The 12,903-nt window shown below is 35.3% G+C and overlaps 1 protein-coding gene across 1 annotated transcript in view; it reads right to left on the bottom strand.

The window, feature by feature from the left end:
- Nucleotides 1–12,903, bottom strand: part of CFAP47 (cilia and flagella associated protein 47) — a 296,277-nt gene that overhangs the window by 187,687 nt on the left and 95,687 nt on the right. The window contains exons 38-40 of the mRNA XM_054060306.1: nucleotides 6,147–6,297; nucleotides 5,122–5,210; nucleotides 2,910–2,996 (exon numbers count right to left, since the gene is read on the bottom strand). Coding sequence (XP_053916281.1) covers nucleotides 2,910–2,996; nucleotides 5,122–5,210; nucleotides 6,147–6,297 — 327 coding nt within the window. The remainder of the gene's footprint in view (nucleotides 1–2,909; nucleotides 2,997–5,121; nucleotides 5,211–6,146; nucleotides 6,298–12,903) is intronic.

Raw genomic sequence — 12,903 nt, forward strand, 5'->3', positions numbered from 1 at the left:
AACGGATACCTTTCCAGCTGCAGTATGATGAGCCTGTACCACAATGACTAAAGAGTTGGTCTCTTTGGTATGAAGGACACTGATTTGGTTGCCTGTGATACTGCCAGAGGAGAAACGTGATAGGTAAGAAGGCTACTTGCCAAGTAAAGCTTGTTACAATGAGATTTAAAGTGATATATCTGGCATATATAAGGTCATAGTATGAGGGCACAGAAGGAACTATGAGATTGAGGAGACCCACTTAGACCTGCTTGGATGATTAAATTGTTAGGATTGAAGCATGCAAATGACATCAATCTTGTAGACACAATTACTTAGAGTATAAGCACTGATTTTGCGGTACATTTATTCCTATGAAGCACTTAGAGCAATGAGTGTCTGTTTTGTAGAAAGCATTTTCTGGACTTATCAAAAGAATAAAAATGATTGCAGGTACAATCTTCTTACTGATCAGTTATGAATTGCACACATACTGATTTTTAAACACAATTTCAGAAGTTTGTTATATTCCATTCAAGAAGAAGTCATCTTAAAAAGCCACCTAAGTGGATTTTACTATCACAGATAACAGAAACATCTAAAATGATAGCAAATCAATATCAGAGATTTCTAAAGTCTTAAGATGCCCTCAAACCAACTTCAGTAAGAGCGAGGCCTGGATGATTCAATGATTCTATCCATGGCTTAAATGATACTTTTTGGACTGATTTATTTCCTAGGGATAAGATAAGCTGAAATATTTAGGACAATAAAAAATCCTTTTCTGTTTCAACAGCTTGTGATAGCTCTAAGTACAATATACTAATAAAATCTGTAGACTTTGATGGTGTTATCGGAGTGGCTCTATCAGTTTTTCTTTCTTTGTAAGAGGCTTTGGACAGAAAATTCTTGTTTTGTCCTAAAAGAATTTTTAATAGGAGTTATACATTTTTCCAGCTTATTTCTTCTCTTGCTTAATTTGAAGATGGAGTCCTTCATTTTGGCATATGCAAATGGCATTTGAGTTCTAGATGCTACTTATCTCTCCCTTCAGAACTGATACCATAAAAGTTATGAACACAGATTATTTTTATGTCACATTTTGAATTACATTCAGAAAAGATCAAATGTTTTCTTTCAGCAAAATATATGAATAGAGGTAATATCCAGTCATAGCTGCCCAGCATTTGTTTAGTAAGCTGAGAGTTTGGAGATCTGACCAGAGAAACTGGTAGTTATGACTAGACTTTCTTTTTCCAGCATGCATTACATTAAATAGGTGCAGCTATTTCCCCTTGGATACAGGCCTTACTATACACATCTTCAGGTTTCATACAAAAATCATTGTGCTGATATTGGCTCCACATTTCAAAACTAACTATCATTAATCATTGAAGGTTCATCTGTTGTAGCACATCTGAGAAGTGTAGCTTAGTTGTAAGCGCACAAAGCACACTGGACGTTGACAACCAGCACAGTTGACACAACACGTCCATCTAAAATGTCTATGCCATAGTACTCAGGTATAGTATTTTTTCTTGATAGCATTTCTCATCTGGAGTACTTTTCACATGACTTGCTAGAGGGCTGGTGATGCTGTATCTTCAAAGCTAGATCCTGCCTCTATGAGATGAAACTTGATTGGTTACACATTGGACATCTTTCTTGTAAGCTGACATTACTTCTATTCAGGATTTTTTTAAGCGACTATACTATTCCAACAGATGATTATAAATCCTGTTCTATGAATAAGTAATCATAAGACATGGTGAAGAAACGGAAGACTAGAGAAACAGATCTTTATAAAATAAATTGGTTGATATGTGAATACAAAATCTATCATCAAAAAGAATTAACATTTACAGTTTATGACTGAAAAATAGAGTTATTAAACTGTCAATTATTAAAAAAAAAAAGAGCAATTCCTAATATCCAGTAAGTTCCAACCATTGTTTTAGATATTTTGTGTAGTTCTTTCTCTGTGCTGTGCCACTTACAGAGAGTGCCACAAATTTTAGTCCTCAAGCCTTTTTGATTCTCTTTTTCTCCTTTAACGTTGACTATCAGTGATTCTAATTTACCTTTTGCATCTTCAAAGCGTGCAAAGATTTCTGCCTGTTTATCTAAGCTTATTGGTATTTATCTCACTGTCTAACAATTTAAAAAAAAGAAAAATGGTGAAGGCAGAAATATCTCCTTTTGGACTACAAGTCTTCAGCACAAATCTTTCTTTATACCTCCTTTCTCAACTGACATCCTACTTGCTCTCTGTTTTTTACTCTTTGCCATTTTATTATCTGTACCACACTCCTGTGAACACTTCTTCTCCTTCCAGATTTCATATGTTATAAAATCTGTCCATGCTCAGCTAAATAATAATGTCTAGAAACAAAATTGTATTAAATTATATCAATATAGCTGCACTGATAACCTCTTACTCTGTGCATTTCCAGGAGTTTACTGAAACTGTAACATTTTACACTTCAGGACAAGAAGAATTCTACAGACCGCCTGTGTAGAAATAAGAACTTGACCTTACTGTTGTACCTTCAAATAATTCTACCTTCTTCGTTCCAAGAATCAGAACTAATTCTGTCACAATGAAGTGGGACTGATTTTCAGCATTTTAGTCACCGAAGTCACCACAGTAGCACCTACCCTAGCATCGATAGTTCACCCTTCAATCCTATTTCTAACGCTATTACCAAATGCCACATTATACAATTTTTTTATTTTTATGTCATATTTACCTTTCCTCCACTGATTATCCGTAAAGTGGTTATAAAACACTACAGAATTCTACAATATTTCTGTATCTCAACCTATAATTATTTAAAATGGGTATGCACACCACCATACAGAAGGATGCAATACAAACAGAATTGTATAATTCAATATATTATAGTTAATAACTACCATTTAGAACTTACCTAAAAGTTTGCTCTTGCTTTACTTGTTTGGCTTGATATACTTTCTCTGGATGCATTGAATAACTTGTGGATTCCAGCAAAATGACCCTGGATTATGGCAAATAAATATAATCACTGCATTTTTAACTTGAATTTAAACAAACTCAGTTTATTCTAGCCTTGAAATGAAGGTTTCATACAGTAACTTATAATTTTCAATTGGAGATACTTTAGGAGTACCGTAACAAATTTTTAATATATTTTTAAAATATTTATTTGTAATTTATTAATTCTTATTTAATAACTTCAAAACATTGCACAATTTAGGCCATGTAATTTTTAAATTGGAACTGGATGATCTTTAAGGTCCCTTCTGACCCAAATCATTCTACGATTCTATGATTCTTTCCTTTCATGTACACTGCATTGAGCACACATCATTTTCATTCTAGGTATTGGATAATCCATTGATCTACTGCTAGTTATTAGTTGAGAATTAAATTTTAACATCACTGTAAAAGTTTTGTTACATGGTACCAGTACACAATGAATCCATTTTAAACTACTCTTCTGCATTTTCTCTGCATTCTCAGACAACAGTAAAAACAGAAGGAAGATTACACAGTACAGCGCAAAAACGCAGAAGCCATCAACTAGCTTAGCACTATTTGTGTATCTGAATTCAATTTTTTCAATAGACTTATGATAATATACACACCACTAGTTCATTCCCTGCCCAAGCATTGAATCTGCTCTTTAAGAAAATAATAATGATGATTACTTATTATAGTACATTATATTACAGAAATAGTTTTCTATTCTTGAGAGAGAAATAGCTGCAGTACTTCAAAAAGGAATTGAATGAATAATTTTAAATGTACTCTACTAATTTTTTGTAATGAAGCACAAAGATTCAGTAATCTTTAAAATATAGATCTATACATAGGTGTTAAAAGCTAGAAACTATAAAAATCAGAAAAAAATATTTATTTAATTGAACGGATAACATCTAACAAACAGCCAAACGGTAGGCAAGGATTAGTTTAACATGCAGAATTTACAGCTTTCTGAAATACCTGATATTTGCTATATATTTGACACAAGTTTAAAGAGACAGTCATATTTTTAGTTTGTACTTTCCTTAAATCCACATTATGTGACTTCCAGCCACAAGTGAATTTCCTAGTGTAACTTGCAACTAAGCGATGCATCCCCTGATGGAACACTAGATGGTTCAAAACACTGGAAACATGATACGAAGAATCTTTTATTTTAGATTACTGGTTCAAATGTTGCACAAATTGACAATTACTTCATAAAAGTAAATTCCCTCATTGCCTTTATGTATCCTTTTCAAAAGTTAATTCACATATTAGAACAGATTACAGGCAGCGCCACTGACCACCTTAAGGAGTTTAAAAAAGACAGAAGCTAAATAAACTTATATGACTCCTCCATATGTGGCTTATGCCACAGCACATTGCTGGAGCAGTGAAAACAACTCTGTTTATGGGTGTCTATACCAAATATATTCTGTGGATGAAAGAGAAACTTAGTTTACAGCCTACACAAAATGTATACTAAACAGATAAGTAGTACAAGCTAAAAATGTTAGAATGTAAAATGTTTAATTAAATGAATGACATGAATCAATGCTTAGTTCTATAAACCTAAGACAAAATATGGCATCCTATCACATAAACAGATTTTAACAGGACACAACTCTCTACTTCTTTGTATTAGGGAAAGCAACATCTATAACTCTGCAGATGTTACATCTATGATGAATACAAATGAAAAATTGGATTAACTGATAGTGATGTGAGCCTCAAGGCAAAAGCATGGGTTTTTCTCTTTTGCTTCCTTAATAATCTAAACAGCAGTATAAAACAGATTTGGAAAAAAAAAAACCTGACTATTAATTGAGTTTGTTTCTCTTTGGAATTCCGCTGGCCCTCAGCCAAATATAAAAATACAAGCAAGATTCATGAACTCCATTTGATTAAAACTCTAGCTTTACTGCTTTCACTGAGATGTATTTCAATTAAGGCTTATCATCTTCTTTACTCTTTATGATAGCTTCCAATTCACAGTGCTTGTAACAATTTTGGTAATGTAAATCCTTGTAATTTAACCTCAAGGTTTTACATTTTTAAGAAGAAGAAGAAAATTATGGAAAAAAGTTGATAAAACAATATGATCATTAAAAATTTGTCTTTGCAGCATTGTCTACCTGAACATGCCATCAGTTCTGAAGGGATTAGTAACATTTAGGATAACTTTCTTCAGCTCATAACATGGGGATTTGCATTTTAATATATGCTGAAAGAGAATAAAGAGTTATATCAATATAAAACTGTTCCAATACTACATTCATGTATAATACATAAACAAACAGGAATATATCACAAAGAAGAACAGAACCATGCGTTTGACCACCAGTGACTACAAAATTAACATAATATAACTGCTAGGTGTGGCTGCCAGCAAAGAAGTGTTGAAGGTTATTTCTTTATAAGCATGCATTAAACTTCATCACATTTTAAATATTCTTTCAAATGACAGCATAAGGCAAAGACTTGAGCTGTCATCTTTTTTACTTCTTATCTTTACATGTCCTCTTTTTTTTTCTCTTGCCTCAAATTTCCTTTCTAATATCAGTGTCTATTGCTATGGTATAAAGGGTGTCATGTGGAAAAAAAAGTGAATCACATAAAAACCATCAAAGTTCAGAAGAGGATCTATCTAGATCTGCTCAATGAATGTTTGATAACAAATGCTGAAACATATGCCTATCTCTGCTCTGACTATTTCTGAGATACACCTTAAAACTACAGAGCGTCTAAAGTCAAAAAAGCACAAATAAGCCTCGTAACACCTAACAAAAGTTTGCTGTCCGTCTCCTTCTGACAACTGACATCACTAAGCTGAAACATTATCACCACCTCCCCAATGAAATTTCCAAGAGCATTCACATGCTGAAAGGGCTCCAGATTTATTTTCAGATCAATCAGTGCAAAATTTTAAATTTATTAATCACCTAACTGTGATTTATATCCGTAGGAAACTCGGATATTTCCTTAGGCTTTTCTCTGCATGTACATAGGCTAATACAGGAAGCTTGAATATTTATAGGTCAAAGGCTAATGCTGATGGTAACTCACACTTTTATTCTAACCTCAGTATACTTTTGTTTGATACAATGTATAGATGAACAATATTTTTGTGACAACATTAATCATACACACATAAACTTACAGCAGGCTTAATATGCTTGACTTCAGATTTCAGAGAAAAAGCCAGTGTGGCACCATCTATTCCACCCACTTTCTTCGCGATCAGTAGCAACACTGCTTCAGCAGGGCGCAGAAAACGACTAGTGAATTCCACATTTATACTTGTTTGCCTCCTAGGTAAAATAATAATAATAGTTTAAATAGTCAAGCACAAAATTATGACTCATAAATTACTCAGAAATGTCATTTCAGGAGGATATTTCAGAGTTTTTGCAAGGAAGGCAGCTAGAAAAGAAAATAAAGTCATTTATTTATTCTAAAATACTTCATTGCAGTTCAACCTTTTGCCTATGAGCACCTTAAAGCATTTTAATAAAAAACTATATAGATAAAGAATATTGGAGTCCTTATTGCTTTTTATGACCTCAGCACGTAGCTTAATTTTTCTCCCTTCCCCGCCCTGTCACTAGCACATGTTCTCTTTCCTGAGAGTATTGCCCTAAGTTAACAACTGATTTACTTCATGTTCCCTTATTTGAATAGGTTTTTGTGAGTGAAACCATCAGAAATCATGTTATGCGTGTTGTGAGGTAGATGTAGATGCTCTTAACCAAATCCTCATTGAAGATTGAGAAAGAAACCAGTCAAAACCCCTTCAGAATAATTAATAAAGCTGAGTAATTAGGAAGTGGAAAAAACAAAGTTCTCTTGTACAAGCAAGAGCTCAAGTGTCTGATGGGAGAACAGAGGAGACCACATGAAATGAGAGTTCATACTAGGTAAGAGGTAACTTTAGACTCGATTTGTGTTATTCCTGCAACTAACCAAGACCAATGAGAAAAGTTTAGTGGCTGAAGCTCACATTTTGAAGCTATCAAAATCAATCACTGATTTTGAGATTAATGTCTTAAAGATGGCATGAAGATCAGAAAAATTATAGTGTTATAGTGTGTAGGACTGTTCTAAAAGCAAGAGAACAGTACAATCTAAATGCATTCTGCCTTTCTACACATATGACCAGTGCAGGGAGAGCTTTCTCTAAACAGAAAATGACCTATATATTTTAAATTGCAAGTAGATTATCTCAAAATACATACCAAAAAGTCAACTGACTGAATGCCATTCTATGTAGTCAAAGAAATTTTCAAATTTACTCCCCAACAAACTGTATGAAAAAGATTGTAGAAGGAAAATAATCTACAGTAAAATTTTGACTTAGGCTGGTATTACTTAAATAATACTACAAAGGAATTTCCAAAATATATGAAATGGTTATATTTACAAACTGCAGATTTGTTAGTTGTCTTGCCGGAAGAGATAGAAAATATTGAAGTCAAAAGGAAGCCTTTCCCCAACCACAACCAGTCTTCTCCATTAAACAATTAATACAAACTGTGCAGCCTGAGAGAAAAGAATTAAAATAGAGGAAAGAGGGAAATTAAGTGTGGTTTATTTGTCTTCTGTCAACTTGTAATTCTAAAGCAGAGCCAATCAAATAGCAGTGATACGTGAAATATGTCTATTATGTATTGTATGTATATATATTTACCCATACAAGTGGCGAAGTAGAGAACTTGTAATAGCAATCAGCATACCATGTCTTCAATGGAATCGTGTTAATTTATATTTGGTTCACAACTTTCATAATAACAGCTACTTTTTCAAGTGAAGTCAATGCACACATCTCTTCATGTAATTTGAGGAATCTCAATAACAGGAGAAGTTCTATAAACTTATTTCTTTGAGGTCCCTTATCTCATCCTTATGATGGATCTTATCTCCTCTTTAGGGAGAAAAATATGTAATTATACAGAAATACGTGTGTGTGTGTGTGTGTGTGCGCGCGCGCGCGCGCACGTATAACTCTTATTTAAAACTGACTGCCTTGGGACCTGAGAACTGGATGGTGATAAAGAGAACACAAATGTCTTAAAAAATGTGGGGAAGATCAGGAGAATAACAGATTTTTAAGCCACAGAACTATACCATGCAATGTAGTAGAAACAATTATAAAGAATAAAAGAACAGGATAAGTATAAATGATATCTACTATAAAAAAGATCTACGTAAATGAGATCTACCTGGCAGAAGTCAATATCTGTAAAATGTAGTCCCGTTTCATAAACCTGTGGGAGTTCACTAATGAAGTTCAAAATGAACATGATCAAAGGTGGTTTAATTCTTCTATTTCCAGCAAAATTTCCCTTTATAGACACAGAAGAAAAATAGCAGGCAAGAAAAAAAGCAAATAAAGAAGCAAAGAACCTCTTACGATGTCAGGCCATTAATGGAGTCTTTAAGGTTCTGTGACAATTGGAAAGTAAGAAGTAAGGAAGTTCAGTAGTGTTCTAAGTTGCTTCAGGATGTAAGGACAAAGATTGACAGTGCAAAGATTGCAGCACCTTATGTGACAACAAAACGATGAGGAGATTCAGTGTACAAATATGTAAAGAGATGAATGCAGGGAAAGCAGTCGGATGTTTACATAGAATTATGGCCTCCAAGCCATTATAACTCACCATTGAGAACTTGGGATTTTTGACAGCTATTTTCATGAAAACATCAAAACAGTGTCGGGGAACATCCAATGAAGCAAATTAAGTGTTAGGAATAATTAGGAAAGGAACAGACAAAAAAGTAGATGGCCTCTGGATCCCATCAAAAGGGCTCAACCCTTAATTGCTGTTTGCAATTCTAACTCAAAAAGAAACTGAAAAAAGCTCACCAAACTGCAGAAAGGCTGATTAGAAGAAATAGAATTAACCCAGCATGATCTCCAGCCTTAACACCCAGGATAAAAGAGTATGATATTGCCCAGAGTTCTTCCTAAAAACAGAAGTCTCAGGATGTCAGTTATGAGACTCCACGAAATACCGCAAGTTCTGAAAATCTAGCTCTTAGAGCTTTCATATTTCTGCTGCAGAGCCCCCAGACGCTACCGTTTTTGACAGTGAAGAGTTGTCAAGGCCCTTAGAGTCTGCGACTCCTAAGTTGCCCTGCCATTCAAAACATCCTGGAAAACACACCCTCAGACTGCACACTCTGAGACAACTATATTGCCTGAGAAATCCATTCCCAAAGCCGCCTTAAGGATCAAGTTTTAAGGAGTCTACTTTGTTCTTGTCACAAATAGGAATGACAGAGAAAAGGAGTGTATGGACCATTCTGCCTGATCTTTGCCATCTGGCTCATGCAAAAGCAGAGAAATCTGATTTGAATTGTGAACTGTTGCCTTCTGTGGCAACGCCAGCAGCAGGGAAAACATGAAGCTGCTTAGTTTCTTTCTCTAGACATCTGTGGTGCAGTCAATGTAAAGTGAGGGAAAATTCAGTTCATGCAATTGTTCTATAATAATACAAGAATGAACAAGATTATAACTAGCTCAATCCACACCTATTTCAGTCAATATACTAGTGAAGTCAAAGATTATTAATTTCTTTATCAACCCAACATGTACCATCTTTCAACAAAAGCAAGCAAGCAAATTCTCTCTCTTTTATTTGTTATACTTTGGTGTAGGATAAGACAAAACATGGTTTGGAGGGACCAAATTTGCAGAGTTTAAGGCCAACAAAAATCAATGGATAACACAGTATATAGGAGATATACGTTGCAGAACATTATGTGCAACCCAATCATCCTTCAAATTCTTCTTATAACTACCATTGGGCAGAAGCATTTTTTTTGAGAAAGCACCCTGTATTATCTGTGGCAGAATGTTGGATTAAATAACTTTCTGAGGTCACTTCCTGTCCTATTTTCAATGTTCTATGATTTGCAAAACCCCTAAAGTTAAAGAAATTGTCATTCAGATAGAGTTCCTTCAATAGCTAATCAGCTTCACTACTTTCAGGTTGAATTTGTACCACTCCAGCTTCAAGCTGTTGTTTTTATATATAAAGTTAAGTTCTATATAGTTTGCAGTTAAACAGGTCTCTTCCTCAGGAGTGTATTTTTAAATATTGATCAAGACATATTAATCAACTGTCTTGTTAAAATACCCAGTCTGAGTACTTTATAGACACGTCTACACCACATGAGAGAGCTTAGAGACGATTATGCTATTACTGTTGTGAACTGCAAGTCTATATGGCATAGGGCAGTGCCCTGGAGAATGCAAATCTCAGATCAAAGATTAATTACATTATATGCAAGATCTGAAACTCAGCTACACTGAGAATGTTCTGATGCATCCCAAAAGCCAGAGCAAAATGACAGTACAGTCTTTGGAAGATTTCCCTGATGTTCAGTTACGTAGAATGAAGGCCAGTTTCACTTCAGCCAACTACTGTAAAATATTCATTCTCCAACAGCTATTGGGTGTAGGTGGCAACGTTTTGGCAGCAGGAAGCTGTAGCAGCAGCCTCTGTGAGAAGGACAGAGTTCCAGCTGGCTTCATAACAGACCCACCACAGGACACAGCTAAGCCAATCAGCCAAGCTGGTGGTGCTTCTGTGAAAGGGCAGAAACACCGGAAAGGCATGGGACTGTGGAAAAAGAGTAAGAAACAGCAGTGGGAATATCCAGGTCAGAGAAGGAGAGGGAAAGGACAAGCTCAAGCTGCCAGAGCAGATATTTCCCTGTAGCATCTGGAGAACACTACACCAGAGTAGATATCCACGCTGTAGTGGATATCTACTGCCAGAGCAGCTGGATATTTTCTGAAGGAATTGTGATCTGCAGATAGTCCAAGCTGGAGCAATTCTTTCCTGAAAGACTGCAGCTCATAGAAGGACTCATGGAGCAGGGTAAAGTATGAGGAGGAAGGAGAAGCAGAGAGGAACACAAAGTGACTGCAGCCACTTGCTTCCCGTTACTCTCAGTACCATTCAGGATGACCGCAGGAGAAAGTAGGGGACTCACGAATAAAGAAGTGGAGTTGAGTTCGGGAGAAGGTGGTGAGGAAGAGTTGAAGAGATGTTTTAGTTTGTATCTTTGTTTCTCACTGCAAAAATCTATTTTAATTGAGTTAATTAAAACAATTTCCCCTAAGTTAAGCTTGTTTTGCCTGTGATGCCCACTGGTAAGCAGCCTCCCCATCTACATCAACTCAAAAAACTTTTTAACTATTTTTTCTCCTCTGTCCTGTCCACGAGAGGAAGAGAGCATCTGGGTGGGTGTTTGGCAGCCAGCCAAGTTTAACCTGCCACAGCTATTTATGAGTTTCTCCAGCCAGTAGCAGAACACAGTATATATTGTCATGCTGCTTTGAAAATACAGACAAATATATATTATGTACTTCTGTCACTTCATAATCATTGCCATCGCCTTCTAATGCTGTATCACTGCCTCCTAATATAATTAAGTAACTCTTCTTCATTACCCTTTCTCTTTCTGCTCAGTTTTTCTCCTGACTGTTTAGCTTACCAGTTTCCCACAGTTCGTCTCTCCTGGAAAGCAAACACAGTTCTTTCAAACTGGACCTTTACCTACAGAATCCTCTATGCCAAGTGTGCTCACCCAGGAGCTCCAACAGGATTAGTCAGTCACACTTATTCCTTATTAGTGATTATAATAACCCAAAGTGACCTTAAATCCAATAATAGTTACCTCTCAATATAGAATACATATATTTGGCAGATAGTTAGAGAAAAGTCTCCAAGCATAACACATCTTACAAAAAAGACTTCCAGCTCTCCAATCAGAAGACACAAGTTTCAGTTCCTTTAGCCTTCCTGTCAAAGTTACGGTTGATCTTTTCATCTGCAATTGCCTGAACCCTCATAGTGAATTTCTCTGAACTGTCAATATTTTCTTTGACCTCTTATCCTGAAACTTCGGCAAAGCAAGCTTTACAGCTTGACTGCAGCCAGCCTTCACAAGGCAACAGCTACCAGTTTTAATTGCTTCTTCTTTATTAGTGTATCAAAAGTACCTGTTGTTTCAGTAGAAAAAAGCTGGCTAGTATCAAGCTAGCTTGGAGTAAAAGAAATCAATGGTGAAGGCATATCCATATTTATATATAAAATTCCTAAATTCATACGGAACAATTTCAATTCATGGGAACAAGGATGCAGAGATATCCAACCTTAAGTTGTCTGAATGCTTACAGATCCTCAAAAAGTCTTTTAAAATGTAACTCCTACTTTTGAACTAGAATTGCTGTTCTCTGTCTTTTATTCCTAAACAGATTATAGTCAGAGATGCCAACATTCCCATAAAAAAAAAAAACCTCCAATAAGTTTTGCTACCAAAATTCTTACTGAATACACAGAAAATTCTCCCTGCATTTTTATTTAGGCCATAAATATATTTCTTTCTTTCTTTCTTAGAAGTCTGTAACAAACTTCCCTCATTTCTGAGTTTTTGTGAAGGTGTTCTTTCACAAGAAAGTAAAACCTGCTCTCCTATAAATCTTCTACAATTTTTCTTGACCTCATAAAACCAAATATCAATCAGCACTAATAGCAATAAGCCTACATATAATCAACCAAACAGATGTGTTGGTTTATTATCCACGTTACTATCAGTTCCAAACCCACTTACGATACTATTATCAAATACAAAGCACCTACAAGACTCCCACCAATGTTTGGAGTTCTCAAACACTTCCATCAGAATATAAAGCAAGCTATTAATTTCAAAGAGCCTATTTTTCATTTTGTGACTATTACATTAAGATAAATTCTGCAGAGGTCACCCACAGGTGACTGGCGTTTGCACAAGGCTTTATTTCTATGCTTTTTTCCAATTTTTTTTTTTTTTATATATATATATATAATGCCAAGTAGCTCAATGACAAGGTTGTACACATTTACTTGTGTCTTGGGTTTGGGTCG

This window comes from Cuculus canorus, chromosome 1 (assembly GCF_017976375.1).
Source record: "Cuculus canorus isolate bCucCan1 chromosome 1, bCucCan1.pri, whole genome shotgun sequence".
In the NCBI taxonomy this organism is placed as follows: Eukaryota; Metazoa; Chordata; class Aves; order Cuculiformes; family Cuculidae; genus Cuculus; species Cuculus canorus.